The sequence below is a fragment of the Gopherus flavomarginatus genome, chromosome 6 (assembly GCF_025201925.1).
Source record: "Gopherus flavomarginatus isolate rGopFla2 chromosome 6, rGopFla2.mat.asm, whole genome shotgun sequence".
Lineage (NCBI taxonomy): Eukaryota > Metazoa > Chordata > Testudines > Testudinidae > Gopherus > Gopherus flavomarginatus.
The window spans coordinates 30683061-30703720 of NC_066622.1; the positions used below are offsets into that span (position 1 = coordinate 30683061).

At 49.7% G+C, this 20660-nt stretch overlaps 2 protein-coding genes across 2 annotated transcripts; one reads left to right on the plus strand and one right to left on the minus strand.

The window, feature by feature from the left end:
• The first annotated feature begins 577 nt into the window (after nt 1-577).
• Nucleotides 578-7123, plus strand: C6H11orf86 (chromosome 6 C11orf86 homolog). The gene is made up of 2 exons (XM_050960437.1): nt 578-993; nt 4714-7123. The coding sequence occupies exons 1-2, from the start codon at nt 694-696 to the stop codon at nt 4831-4833; spliced, it is 420 nt and encodes a 139-aa protein (XP_050816394.1). The 5' UTR covers nt 578-693; the 3' UTR covers nt 4834-7123.
• Nucleotides 7124-10317: 3194 nt separating this feature from the next.
• On the minus strand, nt 10318-18155 carry CST6 (cystatin E/M). Its single transcript, XM_050960432.1, has 3 exons — nt 17925-18155; nt 12849-12974; nt 10318-10730 (listed from the first exon to the last, which is right to left on the minus strand). The coding sequence occupies exons 1-3, from the start codon at nt 18144-18146 to the stop codon at nt 10641-10643; spliced, it is 438 nt and encodes a 145-aa protein (XP_050816389.1). The 5' UTR covers nt 18147-18155; the 3' UTR covers nt 10318-10640.
• Between the last annotated feature and the right edge of the window lie 2505 nt (nt 18156-20660).

The following is a 20660-nucleotide window of genomic DNA, read 5'->3' on the forward strand; positions in this document are numbered from 1 at the left end:
GGGTCTGCTTATAGCACCGAGCTCTTACCCAGCACTTTCAAAGCACTTTCCAGAGGCTGCCAGTATAATTACCCCTATGTGACAGACAGGGAAGCCAAGACACCGAGAGGGGACAGGACTTGCCCAAGGTCACCGGGGTGGCACCCAGGAACCCCAGTCAGACACAAGGACCCCATGTGCCAGGCACTGCCTAGATCTTGCCAGAGCAGCCAGCTGCAGCGATAAGGCATCAGGATCCAGGCTGGGGGGCTCTAAGCTGCTAACACTGTTCCTGCTCTCTGCCCTGTAGACCTTCATTGACTGTGCTGCTACAGCAGCAACATTTGACCCCACAGGGCAACGTGGAGGGACTTTGATGAGTAGCAGCATCTACCTTTGACCTCATGGGCTGAGATTTGCTGGGCAGTGGGAGGGAGAGAAGAGAACTTTGTGATAAGGCAGCCAGACCAGGGACCTTTGGCCTGTGGGACTGGAAGGGAAAGGGGAATTTCCATAAGAGGCCTGATTGGATGTGGTGGCACCCACAGGTGCCACACCCACCCCACTGGGTGAATCAGCCAGAGCAAAAAAGGGAAGCTAGAGCCACTTGCCCTTGGGGATCTGGCCAGGACAGGAGCATCTGGCCTCTGCGGGTCAACAGGGACAGGATCAGACTCAGTGTCAGCTCTGGATCAGGCCACCCCCACTCCAGAGATGGCCCATGGTAGGAGCTTCCAGAGAGCGTACTCCCTCCGCACCCCCAAATCCTCCAGCCTCCGGGATTCCACCTACAGCCAGCTGGAGGAGAAGACAGAGAACTCGGACAAGGCTAAGCAGAGGGCAAAGAGGAGAGCTGTGAGCCTGAGGGGGTGGAAGAGTGGGATGGAAGAGTCCCCAGCTGAGAGGACCCCCACCCCAGGGGAGATGCCTCACTCATTAAGCCTCGATGATGGGGAGCTGCTAATCGGCAAGGCTCAGAGCAAGGGCTCTCACAGGATGAAGCAGTGCAAGAAGGTAACAGCTTGGAAACCTGGGGGGTGACATGGGATGGGTTTGGGGGGTGCACTGATGGGAGCCCCACAATGTCTTCCTTGCCTTCCCACCAACCCCATCCCAGCCTAGATTTTTCCCAGCAGCCCTTAGTGGTTTCCATTCCTTCAGATGCCCCTCCCAATCTCCTCCACTGGTGGCCTTTTCTGCCCCTTACTCCCCCCCCCAACCCAGTTATCCCCTGTACCCCTCTCCAATATCTTGTCCCAACCTCTCTGATCCAGTAAGGTCATGACCCTTTCTGCCTTTACAAACCCCCAGCTCCACTCTTCTCTCAGTGGCATTTCCCACCCACACACCAGGGAAGTTACTGTGTCCACCCCACTCCCTGTCCCTGCCAGACTCTCCCCTCTCATCTCCAGCAGTGCTATTTTCTACCCCTCACCTCAAGGCATGCTAAATTTTTTTTTTACTGCTGTCTCATGGTTGGTGGCAGAGGAATCTGCAAGCCCTCACCCCATAGAAGGCTGCTAATGGTTTATGCTAGGGTTTGGTTTCTAAAGCATGAATACATGGCAGCTGATGATGCAAGTGTGTAACAGGCATGAGGTTATAAACCCTGCCAGGAGACAGCATTATACATTGTTATAAGCCTTTTGATCTGTCAGGCTCTAACCATTTATTTAGACCTCTGTTAACCCTGCATCCATGGAGGGGGAAGTGACCCAGTGCTCTGAGTGTTAGCCTGCAACTCAGACGGCAGTAAATTCCCTGGTCCACCACCCAACTTAGACAAGTTTTAGTTTTACAGTTGGGGAAACTGAGTCAGGCACAGATGACAGTAGCCTTGCAAGCATTGTTGTGAAGATAGCTACACTAAGGGTTGAGAGGCCCTCAGGTAATAGTGGTGTGAGATGGTCTCCCCCCACTCTGGGGCCAGATCAGAGCCAGCACCCCCTAGAGGAGAAGGTCTATTCCTCCCTCTTGCCAACCTGGTTCCCTCCCTGAATGGAAGCCAGCACCTGCTAGAGGGGAAGGCCCCATATCCCACTCCCTGCCCCCACAAGCCAGACAGTGGTGGGTGCTGTTAAGCTTTTGGAAGTGGGAAGATTTGTCCTACTTTAGGGGAGGGGGGAGAGAGAGAAGGAGAGAAAAATAGCCTTCTAAGCAGGACTGGGTGGGAAGTGGTGGTCCCATCCTATGGGAATTTGATATTTCAAAAGCTCTTCCCCACCCCCAAACCAGGAAGTTGGTGAACCCAAATGAAGAGTTTTGAGTCAGATCCATTGAAACAAAACATTTCAGTATTAAAGTCTAAATTAAGTTAAATTTCAAACAAAAAATGGCTTCAAACCAAGATATCAGACATTTGTTTAACAAATGTTAAGACAGGACATTCCAGGCCCCTCCTCTCCCACTGTTTTATCATCAAGCCAGGAAATTAATCAAACTGTCCCTTTTCACAAACAACAGAGTTAGTTTCAATTAATCAGCATTTTTTTGGCCAAGAATGTTTTGTTGACTGGCTCCCAAGCATTTGTAACAGGACCCCCCCTTATCAGAGTGCAGCCCGCTAAGAGTTCAAGTTGAGACTTGCTTTCTTCTTAACATACGGTTTTTGTAAGTCCTCAAAAATCCATCAGCTGACTCAAATTGTCTTGAAAAACTGCCATGCCTCATGGGGACCTTGGCTAGAATTAGCAGAACAGCTATGGGCTTTTTGAACAGGGATTTACAAGATAGAGCCCCCCTAAGATCTCACATGGTGCATAAACCTTCTGGTTCTTATTAGGGAGTGTTTTGATCACATTAATGCCTAGGAATCCCCTCCCCCCCAATCTCTCACACTCCCCTCACTAGCTGTGTTGGGGTAGCAGCTACTGACCAGGGTCCCATTGGCCCTAAATGCCATACTAACCTAGAACCAAGCAGCAGTCACTGCCCTGAGGTGCTTACAGTCCCAGTAAGCATGGCATCTAGGCCTCTTGGAGGTTTAAAAGCTTAGTTATCACAAAGCCACAGGGAGCCAGGCCCCCCATCAGCCTCAAGATGGGCAATAGCTTAGGGATCAGCCTCTGCTCATGGGACATTTGGGATTATAACAGGGCAGGAAGCTCAGAGGTGGAAACAGGCTGTAACCCAGGGGTAGGCAACCTATGGCACATGAGCTGATTTTCAGTGGCACTCACACTGCTTGGGTCCTGGACATTGGTGGTGGGGGGATGCTCTGCATTTTAATTTAAATTTTACATGAAGCTTCTTAAAGATTTTAAAAATGTCATTTACTTTACATACAATAGTTTATATCCTAGACTTTTAGAAAAAGACCTTCTAAAAACATTAAAATGTATGACTGGCACACAAAACCTTAAATTAGAGTGAATAAATGAAGACTCAGCACAGCATGTCTGAAAGGTTGCTGACCCCTGCTATAACCCAACTTCTGCTGGGCTGAGCACCCCCTAAAGGGGAAAAGGGCCACAGTCCCAAACCTGCTTCCCCTTCAGGTACATAAAAGGTCAAGGCCTCCTCACAGCCAGGTCCTGCCAATCACACCACAGACACTTGCAGTCACAAGCCACCTTTGCTGAGGGCTCCTTTAGTTACATACAAGCACTAGACCCACCCCACCATAGTCTTATATAGGTCCAGATGTCTTTGTTTATAGGTTTTCCCAGGGCTCTCCTTCACCATCCAGCCAGATCCTTCCCCCATCTTATAGGCCCCACAGATTCCCCAGGGTTCCCCCAAAAATGAAGTTTAAACAGCCTTCCCAGTTGTGGGGTTACTCACCAGTCCCAGGTATTTAGTGCCCACCCCACTGGGCTCCTATCTGTAATCCCACCTTGGACTTCCCCAGGATCCTGTCCCTTAGCCTTGACAGGAGCCTCCTGGGCCAGTCCCCTGAGCCTTTCATTTTGCAGCAGCACATCTCTGTGCCCCCTGCCAGCAATCACCCAGTAGTTTACCCCTGTGTCCCTCATCTAGGGATTCTAGCAGCCACAGCTCCCAGCTAACCCAAGTTAGGCCTGCAGAGAGCATTTTATGAGAAGCTCCCAGCCCTTCCTCAGCTGGGATTGATTGATTGATTGAAGTGGCCCCAGATGGAATTAGGTGAGCTGCTAAACAGTCCCTGCTGGGAAGCAACTAATTAGTCACTGGGGACTGCGCTCATTCCCTCTTAAAGGGCCTAGCACCCTTTGACAGGCTGGATTGGAGCCTTTCCCTAGAGGGAAATAGGGTGACCTGACAGCAAGTGTGAATAATCGGGATGTGCGTGGGGGGATAATAGGAGCCTGTATAAGAAAAAGACCCAAAAATCAGGACTGTCCCTATAAAATCGGGACATCTGGTCACCCTAGAGGGAAAGGTCCTATATCCCACCCCCTGCCCCAGCCAGTCCCCCTGCCCTGGGGTCAGATGGGAGCCAGCATACCCATTCCCAACACCCTAAGCCAGCCAGTCCCCTGGCTTGGTGGGCACCACTTCCTCTAGCCTGTCTTCATAGAAACAATTTGCAGCTCAGCCAGGGGAAATCTCGGCCTACAGCCTGCTGGAATCCCAGCTGTGACTTTGTCCCCAGCTTCCAGGGGGCAGCCCCCAGGCCAGCCCCACCTGATACCTGCTATCATGGCCATTGCGCCTGCCTTGGGGCGGGGTGGGGTGGAGGGGAAGGCAAATCATGGAAGAGTCCCATCAGAGCACACCCTTCCTTGGCCTTTCACCCCATTCTCTACCCTCCAGCAGGTGGACCAAGCCCTCCGCAGAGGCTGGGAGACCTTCGTGGCTAACCTGTACAGCGTGACGCTGAGCCGCCCGGCTCCCCCCTCCAAGGCCGCCCCGTCACTGATGAGAACATGTTGAGGAACCAGAAGAAGAGACAATGACTCTGGGTGGCTGGGCCACTCCCAGAGACATGAACTTCCTAGAGCTGCATTAGCCACTGATCTGGCTGTGTTGGGGACAGGGTGCTTTTTTATAACGACTGGAGATGGGCCTGGGCCACCTATCCAGATCCAGATCAATATATACCTCTCTGTCTGCCCTCATATACACTTAGCTATCCATTCCCACAGACACCCCTCTATCTGTCCCCACATACACCTATCCATTCATCCATCCCCACAGACACCCATCTGGCTATCCCCATATACAACCTATTTATCCATACATACCCCTCTATATATCCCCCTATGCACCTATCCATCTCCATAGACACCTGTTCCGTTTGCCTATCCCCACGTAGATCTATCCATCCATCCCCGTACACCTCTATCTATCGATACATCTCTCTATCTACCTGCACATGCATCCTCCTCCTTACTCTCATACACACCTGTCTCTCTAAGTTTCTCTCCCATGGTCCAGGCTGGCTGGGATCCAAGTTCCCAGCCTGGCCCCCTCACTGGTAACAGAAATCTCAGCTCCGACTATGTTTCTCCAGCTAGGTCTCCGTCCAAACCTGTAACCATCAGTGCTACTCCCCAGCCCTTGCTGCTGCTCACCGCAGCTGTAATGCCCGGGCACCATTTCCCTGCATGTCAGCAACCACGGGGCCAGGGTGTGCCAGCTGCACTGTAAATAGTCTCCAAGTCACAAGGATTCCCATTATTAATCCCACCCTCAGTAACCTGCCCTAACACAGCTATCCAACCTAGTGGGCCCCACCCTATGAGCATGGCGCTAAGGGACTCAGACTGTCTCCTGCTTGGGGAGGGAAGGGGAGCGGAAGGGAACCGAGTGATTTTTCAGAGGGGTTGATTTTTCACTAGGCAGAGCCACAGGGGCTCCTTAGTAGCCCCCCTTCCCAGTGTGGGTACATCTCAGGCACAGGGGCATCAAACTGGCTACTGCTGGGCGGGGCCAGACATGCCTGCGAAAGGAGCATCTGGGGTTCCCTTGGAAAGCCAGAGGGTGCTGGGGGAGGGGCACAGTGCCAGCCTCATAGGATGCCACACCCACAGCAGGCAGTGCCAGGCCCAGAGAGGCCCTGCCCAATGCAGACAGGACAAAGGGTGCCTGATGTCAGGCAAAGTAGTGATTTTGGAACCTGTCCGGCCACCCCATCCCCAGGCCCACACACTTCGGAGCCTTGGGGGTCAAATGCTCTCGCTAGCAGGGAGGGGACACAAGTCACCCCCTGGCAGATTTTCAGCAACAGGGACCAAACTAGTACCTTCTGGATCTAAATGCATGAGCCTCTCCTGCCTAAGCCAAAAGCCAGGGCTCTGCCAGGTCCTCAACCTGTGTATATGGCCCACCCGCCACTAGAGAGGGACAAAGCACCACGCTGAGTGCCCCAGCGGTCTGGGGCCCTGGTGGAATGAAGGGTTGCCATGTTTTCAGCATTGTATGAATGGTCCTTGTAACCTGATGTGCTGCACGCCTTGCGCTAATAAACCCTGAAACCCCACCACGGCACCTGAACCTGCTTTCATTGCCATCCCAGACATGGAGCCCCTTCTGCCATGAACTAGGCTAGAGGGATGGGGCATCACCACTGTCCAACCGAAATCCCACACACACTGAGCCACGGGCCCTAAGGAGGCAGAATGCTCTGGGCACAAGCCACATGATCAGGAGCCAGGACTCCTGGGTTCTCTGCTTGGATGTAGGAGAGAAGTGGTGTCCAATGGTTAGAGCAGGGAAGCTGCAAGTCAGAACTCTTAGGTTTTATTTCAGAGTGTGGGGGGGGGGGCCTAGTGGATACAAGCAGGAATTGGAGGCCAGGACACCTGGGTTCCATCCCTGGGCTTAGCAAGGGAGTGGGGTCTGGTGGTTAGAGTGGAGAAACTGGGAGTCAGGACTCCTGGGTTAGGTTCCTGAATCTAAGAGAGGATGGGGTCTAGCGATAAGAAAAAGGAATTGGAAGGCAGGACTCCCAGCTTCCCTTCCCATTTGCCCTCGCATTGGAGAAAGTCCGGAGAAGAGCAACAAAAATTATTAAAGGTCTAGAAAACATGACCTATGAGGGAAGATTGAAAGAATTGGGTTTGTTTAGTCTGGAGAAGACTGAGAGGGGCCATGATAACAGTTTTCAGGTACATAAAAGATTGTTACAAGGAGGAGGGAGAAAAATTGTTCTTCTTAACCTCTGAGGATAGAACAAGAAGCAATGGGCTTAAATTGCAGCAAGGTCAGTTTAGGTTAAGCACTGGAATTAATTGCCTAGGGAGGTTGTGGAATCTCCATCATTTGGGGATTTTTAAGAGCAGGTTAGACAGACACCTGTCAGGGCTGGTCTAGAATAATACTTAGTCCTGCCTTGAGTGCAGGGGACTGGACTAGATGACCTCTCGAGGTCGCTTCCAGTCCTATGATTAATGGTATGTACCGTTGCTGTGAGGTCCGCAGGTGGGAAAGTGCACTGTGTTAGATACCTCAGAGCACGTTGTAAATAACACGACTCCCACAGAGCCAAAGTCCACCTGTCAGGGCTGTCGGCCCAAGGATGGCAAGCTCTCGAAAGGCACTAACACAGCACAATCATTGCAACAGGAAAATCTTCCTCAAGCCATGTTGGGAGCTGTTTGCCTTGTACCAGCCAGGCCCCTGGGGGTGAAGGAAAAAGCCAGAATCTCCCACCATCGCCCAATGCTACAAATTATACAGATTGTTGCTGCTTTGACCTGAGCAGTTCACAAACAATCAAGGCTTTGTAGGGATGTTTTCATTTGCAGAAGAAATATGATATATGAGTCAGGTCTATTTTGGGCATAGTTTTGTTTATACATAAAAAAATGGACTCAGAGTGCTGTTGTCCTTGACACAGTACAAGTCCCCTACAGATCAGGATAAATAAGAGAGTTTCTGATTTGCTGGGAAGTCTTAAAACAAAACAAAAAAACCCACACCCCCACAGGACCACTCAGCTCCCACTGCTGCAGGCTGGGACCTGCTGCTTTACTGAAGGGCATCACAACAGAGCTGGGGGGAAAGCAAGAAGCAAGGGAGGGGCACAGTTTCAATCCCAGAATACTCTGGGTAACTCAGTTAACTCTATCATGACCACTTTATTACATCCAGGGCTCATTATTTTATTAACGTGCACTACGTGCCAGACCTAGCTACGTACCTGTCATAAACAGATAGTTAAGGGTTAATGTCTCTTTTACCTGTAAAGTGTTACAAGCAGTGAACCTGGACCGCCTGACCAAAGGACCAATCAGAAGACAAGATACTTTCAAATCTCAGTGGAGGGAAGTCTTTGTTTTGTGGTGTTTGTTTGTCTGTCTGTTGTTCTCTCTGGGTTCTGAGAGTAACCAGACGTACCCACAGGCTCTCTAATTTTCTGTTCAAATAGCAAGTACCAGTAGAAGGCGGTTTAGTCTTTTTGATTGTTTTCTTTATTTGCAAATGTGTATTTTGCTGGAAGGATTTTAATTTGTATTTGTGCTGGGGGGGGGGGAAGGCTTTTCTCTAGTGTCCATAAGCTGAAAGACCCTGTAACCTTTACCATCTTAATTACAGAGACAACTTTTACTTTTTTTTTTTCCTTTTATTAAAAGCTTTTCTTTTTTAAGACCTGATTGATTTTTTTCCCCTTGTTGAGGCTCAAGGGAATTGAGTCTGTATTCAGCAGGGAATTGGTGGGAGACAGGGAGAGAGAAGGGAGGGGGGAAAAGGTGGAATCCCTCTGTTTTAGATTCACGGAGCTTGAATCTGTATTACCTCTTGGGGAGGGGGAAAGAGGAGGGGGCAAGGTGCACTCCTCTCTGTCTTAAGATTCAAAGAGTTTGAATCACAGTGATCTTCCAGGGTAACCCAGAGAGGGAAAGGGTTTACTTTCCTTGTGTAAGATCCAGGGGGTCTGGATCTTGGGGTCCCCTGGGAAGGTTTGGGGGGACCAGAGTGTACCAGGCACTGCAAGTCCTGGTTGGTGGCAGCACTACAAGATCTAAGCTGGTAATTAAGCTTAGGGGGATTCATGCTGGTACCCCATCTTTTGGACACTAAGGTTCAGAGTGGGGGTTTTACCATGACAGTGCCCCCTGCAGCTCAGGGGCAGGGTGGAGATGTTGCAGCAGCTTGTCACTCACAGAACACAATGAGCACTGGTAGTGGGCTCACCTGCTATTTAAATGGATACCACCCTATTCATATGCACTACACACGGGTCACATCTGAGGCACAGTAGTGGAGCAGGATATGAATTTTCTTTGCAACTGAGGGAGACCCTGCAGATTTTAGAGTAACCCAAAGCAGCCAGTATATGGTGCTTGGGCTCATTTTATTTCTGCTCTTAAGCCAAGTCTCTGGCAGTGCTATGGATTGTAAGGGCAGAAGGGACCATTATTAGCATTTGGGGGGTGACAGCACTCACCAGCCCCAGGCAGCGACCAAGACCCTGTCCGCTAGGCCCTATGCAGACACAGAACAAAGCTGGTGCCTGCTCCAAACAGCTTCCAGTGTAATGCAGCCTCCTGCAGAACAGTTCAGAGCATCCTCCCAGCCATTCCTGCACCTAGCCCAGAATGGCTCTTGGAGCCAGAGCACACTGTTAGCCCTTGGCCAATACTCAGGGTCCTGCCTCTGCTGTCTGCTCCTCCCACTCCAGCCTGAACCCCATCCCCTCCCCCGAGCCAGCATCTCCCCCACCTTCAGGCTGCATCAGAGAGGGTCCCTCTAGGAGGGAAAGACCCCCCCATGTCCCACTGAGCCAGCCTGGTTCCCCACCCTGGGGCCAATATGTAAATGTCAGTTCAGCTCCAAGCAGTTTGGCTCAGTCCAAACCAGGTCACTGTTCAGGTCAGGCCAGCACAGCCCTTACCTTGGGAACTAGGCATTTCTTTATCACAACCCGAGATGGATCCAGCTCGTGCTGTTTGTCCACCAGACCCACGACGCTGCCTATTGCCACGTGTCTGTCCAGCCCACTGGGGTTTTAGGCCCTATTCATCTTCCCCATAGCGTGAGGTAGCTGGGATCAGAACTCCTGGCTTAGCTCCGTTCTCTGATAACCTGAGAATGGATGTAAAGCCTAGCTCTGTACAGACCCTACTCTGACTGCTTCTAACTCATAGAAGACGATGGGCATTCCCAGAGGACTTGAGATATTTAAAGGGATACTGCCCTTTTCCTATATATGTCAGGAACTGAGTACAGAGGAATTAGGTGGATTTGCTATTACTTAAGAGTCTTTAAATCAAGATTGGAACCTGTCTGAAATAAAAGTTATGCTCTAGCTCAACTGCCAGATATGGGCTGGATGAAATTCCTTGGCCTGCATGCTGATCTTCACTGAGCTGTGAGACAATTGCCTTGAAATCTATGAACAACAACAGAGATTCAACAACAGAGAAAAGAGGGACGGAGGAACTGAGGGAAGAAAGACACCAGCCATTGAACCATGGTGGATCAGTTTTATTCCCTACATCATAGGGGATACCAGATCTTAGCTACGACAGAAAGCACCCAGGGGGCTTCAGTTTGGTCATTAAGCAGGGCTGAACAATCATACACTACAGGAGAAGAGGGGCCCAGCTATTTCCAAACTGCTCTGATTGGGGGAGATGGAGGGAGAGGAGGAGTTCTAAGATCCCGATCTTCCTTCTCCTGGTGAGGAATATGGGGATTAGAGAGAAGAGGCAGCAACAGAAGAAGAGAGCCAGCATGACTCCTAGGCAACATCGATCAATGGCAGATCGGTTCACTGTCAGACGAGATAGGTTTCAGGAGTCAGACACAGAGCAGTTCTGAGATAATAACTGTGTCTGGTTGAGCCAGGGACGAGACCAGACCTGGAACTCACAGAGCAGTTTCTGCAGGGGGTAAAAACATCCCACAATTAGATAGTCACGAAACACAGTATGGTTGCTGTAATACCAGGATGAACTGGCTTATGCTCAGGTACATTGCAGCACAAGAATCAGGCCCACAGTTTTAGTGACAGTGACAGCACCCACTCACATAGCGCTGTTATGCAACAGCTGTATAGTCTACTGATGGGAACTCAATTTACAAATGTGATCCCAAACCAGCATCCATGCAAAGCTTCAGCAAGGTAGCTTATGCCCCATACACCCAGTCTGTTAAAAAGTGTCTCATTTCCTATTTTACTTTTTCAAAGGGCACCATCAGGTTAAAAGGTTTGGGGCTTCTTCATTTAAGATTCCTTACCCGAGTTACTACTGATAGGGTGGGGTGTTAATAGGTTTCCCTTCCACAGAAGATTTCAACTATTGGGCAAAACTATCCTACCCCAAAAATACTTCAGCCAAAACCTGAGCTATTTTTATTTCAATATAGTCTGTAAAGCTGCGGTGCTTTGCAAGAGTTGTAATTCAAGTGCCTCATCTCCCATTCCCCTCGACAGGTTGCACTCTCTGGCCAGACTCCATCTCTCAAGATTCACCTCTTAGCAAATCTGTGGCCATGGTGCATCACTGGAGATGTAGGCTGGACAGGGAGCCTGGTTTACAGAGAATAATAGGAGCATCAAGTCCCCAGACGACAACACCTGAGAGCTGCTACAGTGCCATTCTAAATGGAAATTTTTCAGTTTATGGCAGAAATATCGATATTTTCTGTGGCAAAAGGGCACTTCCTGCACACAGAGACAAAAAAAGTTCAGTTGGAAAGTTGGGATTTTGACAAAACTAAATTTTTCATTGAATAAACAACGTCAGTGAAAAACTGACCAGCCCATTATGGACATTTTAAACCATAAAGCCGCAATTTTCCAGAGAGCCTAAGGAAAATCTGATGTCTCGTTATCCTAACTGAGCCCCCACTTTTACTATTACCATTCCTCTCGGGGATGGCGAAAAGGAACTACTGTCATCAGTTTCACTTCTGTTTACGTTCTAGGGCAAGTCAATTTCACACTCTGGTTACATTCAGTTTCTGTGTTTGGATTGCTAGCCCCTCAGAGGCTTGTTTTAAATTAGAAACATTTTCATTATTTTAAATTACAATGAAGCTTTGAGACACTGTTAACACAAAACTTATTATACATCCACTTTAAGACTGAGATACTCCCTAAGCTTATTTATATTACACTAACACCCATAGACCTTACCTGTGATCAAGGCCCCACTGTGCCAGGTTCTGCCAATCCCTACTCCACAGGACTTGCAATCCAAATAGAACAGGGGTTCTCAAAATGGGGGTCGGGACCCCTCAGGAGGTTGCGAGATTGTTACATGGGGGTCACGAGCTGTCAGCCTCCACCCCAAACACCACTTTGCCTCCAGCATTTATAATGGTGTTAAATATATATTAAAATAGTGTTTTTAATTTATAAGGGGGGGGTCACACTCAGAGCCATGCCATGTGAAAGGGGTCACCAATACAAAAGTTTGAGAATAATTGAAATAGATGAAGGGTGGGCAGAGGAAACTGAGGCACAGTGACGGGGGAGGGACTTGCCTGAGGTGTTGTACAGCACCCTGTACTTTAGGTTGTCCAAAGTAACTCAGTCCAACTAAAGGTGTTGCTTTCCAGATGTCTCAAGATGCTGTTCCTCCTGCTTGGGAGAAACTCCCTGTACACATATGCAAAGCTATTGCATTATCCTCCTTCAAGTACCTCCTTAAAGTTCTCCTCTACCATGACGCCTACACAAAAAATTCAACAGCCAGGCTGCTGATGTGCTGAGCCCACTGTCCAATTGCGTCTCATTGTTTCCTTCGGCTCCCTGGTCTGTCTGCCAGCTCTCGTCTTATGCCTAGATTGGAAGCTCTCTGGGGCTCATTTCGTTTGTTCTGTTTGTACAGCACTGAGCACAATGGGGTCCTGGCCCATGACTGGAGCTTGTAGGTGCTGTGGTTATACAAATAAGTTCCATGCCAGGCAGTGACCCCTGACCTCGCGAGACAGAACTGAGCCCACACAAACTTGACACCTCAACTAGACGCTATGCCGTTTTCTCTGCTCACCCGTTGCTCTGATGCTGGCAACAAGGGGCAAGTGCTGATGTCCCTGTTTCCAAGGCCTGCCCCATTTTTCCGGCACTGTGTTGTCACCAGCTGTACAGTCAGGTAGTATTTCATGCCAGCCACCACCTGGAAGAAGAACAGAGATCCCACAGTGAGGAAAATTCTGGACATTTCCCAATCCCAAATTCCGATCAATAGCGGGAAATTGTGGAGCTGAAACTCTTGATTCCTCAAACTGCAATTGTTGTTTGCAGATGGTAGTGCTTGGAGGCCACAACTGAGATTGGGGGGCCCCTTCATCATGCCAACAACTGTACAGACAGCCTTTCTTCCCTGCCACACCCCCTCCCCCGACTGAAATCAGGGCCCACCTTTGTGCCAGGAGCTGTGCAGAAACCACCCCTGGACTGAGATCAGGACTCCATTTGTGCCAGGCACTTCAGATTCCTCCCCCCTACCCTGCAATAAAAATCTACACAGCCCCCATGCCAGACGCTGTGGCTGATCCAGAGCTCATTGAAAACAATGGAAGACTGTCCCAGACCCTTAGAGCTTAGACAATAGACAAAGGGTGGGAGAGGAAACTACAACACAGAGAGGGGAAGGGACTTGCCTAAGATCAGTAACAGAGCCAGGAATAAGACCTAGGTCTCCTGAGTCCCATTCCAGGGCACTCATCCATCACTGGATTTAGAGAACTATTTGGTGCTCAGAGTCAACTGAAAAATAAAAAGCTAGAGCCAGGAGCAGCAGCAGCAGCATGGCCCTGGGCCGCCCTCCATCCTCAGGTGCAGCAGCGACCACTGGAACCCCCCCAGCACCCAAGATTTAGTTAGGGGTATTTTTAAGAAAACTCATGGACAGGTCACTGGCCCTGACTTTTTGGTTATTGCCAGTGACCTGTCCTTGACTTTTACTAAAAATACCCGTGCCTAAATTGTAGCCTTAACTATGACATCTCTTGATCTGTTTAAGAAGCAAATCACATTGAGCTCATTAAGTCTCTCACCTCATCATCAGGCATTTTTTTCCAGCCCTCTGATCATTTCCTCTGATCATTTCTCTGGCTCTTCTCTACATCCTCTCCAATTTTTCAATGTCTCTTTGAAAATGTGGCCCTCAGAACTGGACGCAGTGTTCCAGTATTGCTCCCTCCAATGCTGTATGCAGAAGTAAAATCCTCTCTCTGTCCTACTCCCCTGTTTACTCAGGTAAGGATCACACTGGGAGCTCATGCTGCGCTGCTTGTTCACTGTGAACCCTAAATCCTGCTCAGGGTCACTGCTTTCCAGGATACAGTCCCCCAGTCCGTAGGCACAGCCCGCACTTCTTGTCTCTAGATGTATAACTTTGCATTCGGCTGCATTATAATGCATTGTGTTGGAACAGGCCTGGCTCCCCAAGTGATACAGATCGTTCTGTAGGAATGCCCTGTCCTCAGCACTAGGTGCCACTCCACTAATCCTTCCTCATCCTCTGTGGATGGATGGAAGATACAGATTGTTATGGCCAGGTCCATCTGGCACCAGTGACAATAAAGAGCTGGAGCTTTATAAAGAGGAGTCCAAGAAATGTGGCCCAGGGGACAGATCACTGGGCTGGGAGTCAAGCCACTGGGTTCTAGTCCTCACTCTGCCACTGACCTTGGGCAAGTTCCTTCCCCTCTTTGTACCTCTACTTCCTCTCCCACCCTTTGTCTACTTCAGTTAGAATTTCTTCAGGGCGGGGGCTGTCTCTCACTCCGTGTCTGTGCATCATGTGGTACAACCAGGGCCCCCAAACTCAGCAGGGAAGGGGCTGCCTTGGCCAAGGCTTCTAGGTGTTACTGTAATACCCATAATAATTGCCTACTTAGCCCAGATCTCCCCTAGAAAGAACCTGGTGAGATCAAGACAGTCCCAGATCAGCTCAATCATGGTGGCATAGGCTAGACTTTCCATGGACAAGTGGGTGTTGAGATACAGAATAGGTGGAAAGAGAGGGTGTACCAAGGAAATAAAAATAGGAGGATACAAGCAGCAACCTGTTGTTCCAGCCTATGTCCCTAGTACAGCTCTTCCCTTCCAGTGGAGCAGGTAGATGCTAGGGAGCCCAACCACAAGTGGATGCTTTACATCCACCTGCTGATACGCAGCATGCACCTGTATCTATCCCATCTTTTTAATATGGCCCCAAATTCTACTGCATGCACTAAAATGGGGAAGCTTACCACCAAAACTGACCATTCACTCAGTAGGGAATTTCTCAAACTGATGGAGCAGGGAACCCTAGACTTTAAGGCCAGAAGGGACCATCCCGATCATCTCTGACCTTCTGTATATCGCAGGCCTGAGCATCTCCGCCAGCCATTTCTACACCCTCTGGTTGAGCTGTAGCGTGTCTCGTAGGAAGACATCCTGTGTTGGTTTAAAAACTCCAAGGGACAGAGAATCCACCCCATCCCTATGTCAGCTGGTCCAATGGTTAATCTCCCTTCCTATTAAAAATGTGCACCTTATTTCTAGTCTCAATTTGTCCAGCTTCAGCTCCCAGCTGTTGGGGCTCATTCTGCCTTTGTCTGCTGGATTAAAAGTTCCGCTATCAGCAATCTCCTCCCCATGAAGGTACTTGCAGACTGTGATCATATCACCTATTCACCTTCTCCTAGAGAAACTAAATACCGGGTTTTCCAGCCCTCAAATCACTTTTGTGGCTCTCCTGAGTTCTCTCCAATCATCAAGACCCTTTGAAAGGGAAGATCCCAGAAATAGATAGCACCCAGTACTGGTCTCACTGACACTGTAGACAGAGGTAATAGCATTGCCCTACACCTGCTTGCTTACTCCTCTGCTTTAATGTCCAAGGATCACATTAGCCCTGTTAGCTACAGCATTGCACTGGGAGCTCACGTTCCTACACGCCCTGCAAGTCCTTTTCAGTGTCACTGTGTTCCAGGAATCCAGACCCTCAGTTGTTCTTGCAGCTCTTCAATGAGCCCTCCCGAGTTCCTCCTCTCAGCCCTCTAAGAAACTAATGGTTGCTGAATCAGACCAGCAGGTCTAGTGTCACAGGCTAAGGAGAAAAGGTGAAGAAAGCACAGAGATGATCCCACTGAGAACCTTGGATTTTGTCACCATACTGCAAGTCTTAGCACAGAGCAAGCCTTGGACAATACGCATCTCAGAAGCTCAAAGTAACCATTATAAAAGGCTGGTTCTTCAGAGCCTTATGCACTGGAGAGCTGTAAACAACATTCCATGAGGAACAACATTCTATTGTGAGGTCACATCTGTCTAGTACAAGATGGCTACAACCAATCTTGGTGAAAACCAGCTTGCAAGAGCAAGAGGCACAGGTTCAGCATATATAAGTTCACAAAGAGACTGAGGACTGGCACTGTTCATGCTAGACTGGAGAAGAAAAAAGAGGAGACAGGATGGAAGGATACAACCATGATGACTGAGATAGAGAAGGGAGATGGAGAACTTCCCACCCCTACAAGCCCTCCCACCAATCTTGGCCAGGAACCCACACAGCACCCGATATGACAGGGGGCCTCACCTCAATCTCAGCTGAGGTTTCTAGGCACTACTGTAACACCAATAATAACTGTCTGACTTAGCCCTGATCTCCCCTAGAAGGAACACAATGAGATCAGACAGTCCTAGACCAGATCCATCATCATACATACTTTCTTCCTCCAGTACAATTAGATTTTCATGTACACAACCAGGAGTTGACACACTATGAGCTAATCCAGAGTGGGTAGAGGCAGAGGGAAGCAAGTGCATGGGACCCTGACCACCAGATCCCAGCCAAGGTCCCACGCAGCACCCAGCATGATAGGGGAGCCCCCCTCACGCCTGATCCCAGACAGGGTCTTCCACGGCATCAGCAGGAGAGCACACACACCCCCATCCCCCACACACAGAAAATCCCAGACAGGGTCCCACTCAGCACCCACCAGATGGGGAGCCCCCACAAAACTCCTGTTGCATTGGGTGCTTGCAGTGGTGGAAGAGAACCAGCGGCAGTGCGAGTGAGCCTGCCTGGCCAGGTGAGTAGGAGAGAAGCAGGGCAGGCTATGGGCCTGGGCAGACATGGTGCTTGGGCAATGCTGGGAAGGGACAATGCCCTGGCTGCAGAGCAGCATTCTTGAGGTTTGGGGTACAGCAATAATAACTCTATCAGCCAATGCTGACTTCCCTCCCTCCTGTCCCGTGTTACACCCTAAACATAGGAGGCAAGTATTTCTGCAGTCAGGAGGCCTGGAGACTATTATTTTATTTTAGCTGAGAGCTGACACTCTGGTGCCTGGATACCACTCAATGCTCTTCCTCACGCCCCTCTGCATGGTGATCCAAACAATCCCAGGCTGCCTACTCCAAGCGATAAAGGTTTCTCCACAGCCCCAGGGGCTAGAGATGTAATTCAAGGGCAGCTGAGATTGCAGGCTCAGATACAGGGTCGCACATGTACAAAACAATGCCACAGGGAAGTGGGTGCCACCGTGGTCTGCCCCCCAGGCATCCTGCCTGCTTACACTCCTCTTTGCCAGGTTTTCTGCACAGGCAATGGGCAACAGCTGGGCTCTGCTACAGGAAGCTGAGACGCTGGGGCTCAGAGGGAGGAGGACACGGGCACTTGCAGGGTCCAGGGATCCTCCAGCGGTTACCCAGACTGGCAGGACACTCGGCTGTCACGGAAGAAGTCAGCACGAATCCTAGGCTGCCCCCGCCCAGGACCAGCTGCGTGGGAGGAAGCAAAAGCTGCTCTCACAGGACACCTCCGTCCCCTGCAACCTGCCACCCCATAACCAACATCCTTGCCCCCCACCTGGCCACAGGGGCCTCCCAGCCCCCCAACACCTCTGCCCCCCACCGGGCTGGGGGCTTTCCCTACTCCTCCAGGGTCCAGCCCCTACCCATTCCCAGCTCCGTCCCCCACCCCACAGACCTCTGTCAGCTCCAGGGCTCCCCGAGGGGACCCAAACCCCACCCCGAATCCATCCCTATCCCGGCTCCAACCCGGACACCTGCACCCCCGGCTGCGGCGCTGCCCCCCAGCTGGCTCCAGCCCCGGCCCGGCCCTACTGACCTGGCTGCGGGCCCGCAGCACCTGCTCCGCCCGGCAGTAGTGCAGGCTGTTGCTGGCCCGGTTATAGGCGTCCACCGCGAACCGCACGGCTGCCTGCACCCCGGGATCCGAGATCGGCACCTCCTGCAGCCCCCCGGCCAGGCGCTCCCCGCGCAGCCCCGGCCCCGCCAGGAGCAGCAGCCACAGCGCAGCCAACCACACACCCACCCCTGAACTCTGCATTGCTGCGAATGCAAGGCCTGAGCGCCGCCCCCAGGAGAGCCCCGCTAGCCCCGCCTCTTCTTTTAGCCCCGCCTCTCCGTCTAGCCCCGCCTCCCCTGCTGGCCCCGCCCGCGGGATCCCCACCTGCCTTGTATAGGGTGAGGATTCCTTCCCTCCGATCTGCCCCTAGCAGTTGGGAGAAACTCCCCATACACTTGTGAATGCTGCCTCCCCCCAGCCCTCCTTCAGCCTTGTCCTCATAGGGTGACCAGACAGCAAGTGTGAAAAATTGGGACAGGGTGTGGGAGGTAATAGGCGCCTGCATAAGACAAAGCCCCGAATATCAGGACTGTCCCTATAAAATCGGGACATGTGGTCACCCCACCTCACGTCCCCCACTTCCTGTGACACTGTAATGTTATGACTGTAATATAATATCTCACTGAAAGGTGACAAGGCCAGAAAGAGTTAATTAACTCACAGACTGACCTGACCCATGGCTGAACTTTAGAGACTGGTTAGGAAGATATGTAAATGCATAGAGCTTTGAAATGCAAGTCTGAAGTGTTGGAGATAGAAGGGTAGATGTTTGCTCAGGTCTTGTGATGTAAGCAAACAAGTCTTGTCTATTGCCATAGCTTTGATTCAAAGATCAAAAAAGGAGTATTAACATTTAGGAAGAAACTTGAGTGAAATAGTATTATTGTCTATATGTCTCTTTGAAGGTTGTGGTAATCTGTATCTGAACAGTTTAATGGATAAATTATCCTGTGCTAATTGCCATGATGTTTAGGAGAAGGAAAATTAAGCCGATTGTTTTCTCAGGCCAAAAGGCTGCAGGAAATACATAAAAACTCTGGGACATGACCCTACTTCATCTCAGATCTGCTTTGGGTTTCAAGAGGGGGAAACCTTAAGCTAGGGGTAGGCAACCTATGGCACCCATGCCAAAGGCGGCACGTGAGCTCATTTTCAGAGGCACTCACACTGCCCGGGTCCTGGCCACTGCTCCGGGGGGCTCTGCATTTTAATTTAATTTTAAATGAAGCTTCTTAAACATTTTAAAAACCATATTTACTTTACATACAACAATAGTTTAATTACATATTATAGACTCATAGAAAGAGACCTTCTAAAAACATCAAAATGTATGACTGGCACGCGAAACCTTAAATTAGAGTGAATAAATGAAGACTCGGCACAGCAGTTCTGAAAGGTTGCTGACCCCTGCCTTAAGCCATAAGGATCGAGATCCCCAGTCACTGACTGGAGTCACCCTGAATATGGACATTGGTCTTTAACCTATGGACTGTATCTAAAAGGACTTCTGGCAACTACAAGCTCATCTCTGCTATGTATCTGAACCTCAAGAACTGAATTAAAGTCTGTATGTATATTGATCTTTTAACCAACACTCTCTCTCTTTTCTTTTTTAATAAATTTTAGTTTACTTAATAAGAACTGGCTATAAGCGTGTGTTTTGGGTAAGATCTAAGTTATAATTGGACCTGGGTATGTGGCTGATCCTTTGGGGTTGGAAGAAACTTTTCTTTTATATGATGAGATAAGATTTTCAGTAATCATCATCATATGTTTTACATATGTGTCTGGATGGAGGCCTAAGGCTAGGTACTTTAAGGGAACTGCATTATTTGACTTCTGAGTAACCAGTGAGGTACTATAGAAGCTGTTTTGGTAAATCTAAGTATTGGAATATCCACCAGCGTTTGGGATTTGTTTGCCCCATTCTGTTTGCAGTTCACCCTGATTGAGCAACCTCAGCTGGCTCCCACAGGCATGCTAGCATGGTCACAGTAGCGTAGTCATGCTAGGATCCACAGAACCAGGTCAATTAAGCTTTGGGTCAGAACCCCACACTATCCAAATTTGAATTTTGGTACACCTCTACCCTGATATAATGCTGTCCTCGGGACCCAAAAAATCTTACTGCGTTATAGATGAAACTATGTTATAACGAACTTGCTTTGATCCTCTGGAGTGCGCAGCCCTGCCCTCCCCCCACCCCCCACCCCCAGAGTACTGCTTTATCATGTTATATCCAAATTTGTGTTATATCCGGTCACGTTATATCGGGATAGAGGTGTAGTAAGAGTTTGACTGGTTAAAGAGCAGTTGCAATGGGTGATCAAAGACTATATGAGGGCCTTGACAAAAAAGCCCTGGAAGATTTGTGTTCAGAAAAGGGGATAAGCTTTTTAAAAAAAGCTACATATCGAGAACTGAGAGATCTGTTAATGGCCAGTGATCAGGAGGCAGGAGCACAGCCCTTACCTGGTACTACAGAAACTGCAGAAGCTATTAGAATGAAAAAGGCAGCAAATAAACTGCAATTTGATCATGAACAGAAACTAGCAGACATTCGATTGCTGGAAAAGCAAAAAATAGCTGAATTAGAAAGAGGAGCTGCTGAGAGAGAAGAAAGAGCTTGTAAGGGGCATCTGGAGCTGCTGGCTGCTGAGGAGAAAGCTCGACAGATGGAACAGGAGACGGCTGAACTTCATCTCCAAGTAATGG

Bases quoted from the DNA above. Each gene is read 5' to 3' on its own strand.
- C6H11orf86 (XM_050960437.1), top strand. From the start codon at position 694: ATGGCCCATGGTAGGAGCTTCCAGAGAGCGTACTCCCTCCGCACCCCC. The intron at 994-4,713 runs GTAACAGCTTGG...TCTACCCTCCAG, and splicing joins GGATGAAGCAGTGCAAGAAG to CAGGTGGACCAAGCCCTCCG.
- CST6 (XM_050960432.1), bottom strand. From the start codon at position 18,146: ATGCAGAGTTCAGGGGTGGGTGTGTGGTTGGCTGCGCTGTGGCTGCTG. The intron at 12,975-17,924 runs GTCAGTAGGGCC...TTCTTCTTCCAG, and splicing joins TGCTGCGGGCCCGCAGCCAG to GTGGTGGCTGGCATGAAATA. The intron at 10,731-12,848 runs GTGAGCAGAGAA...TACCCCCTGCAG, and splicing joins TGCCAGCATCAGAGCAACGG to AAACTGCTCTGTGAGTTCCA.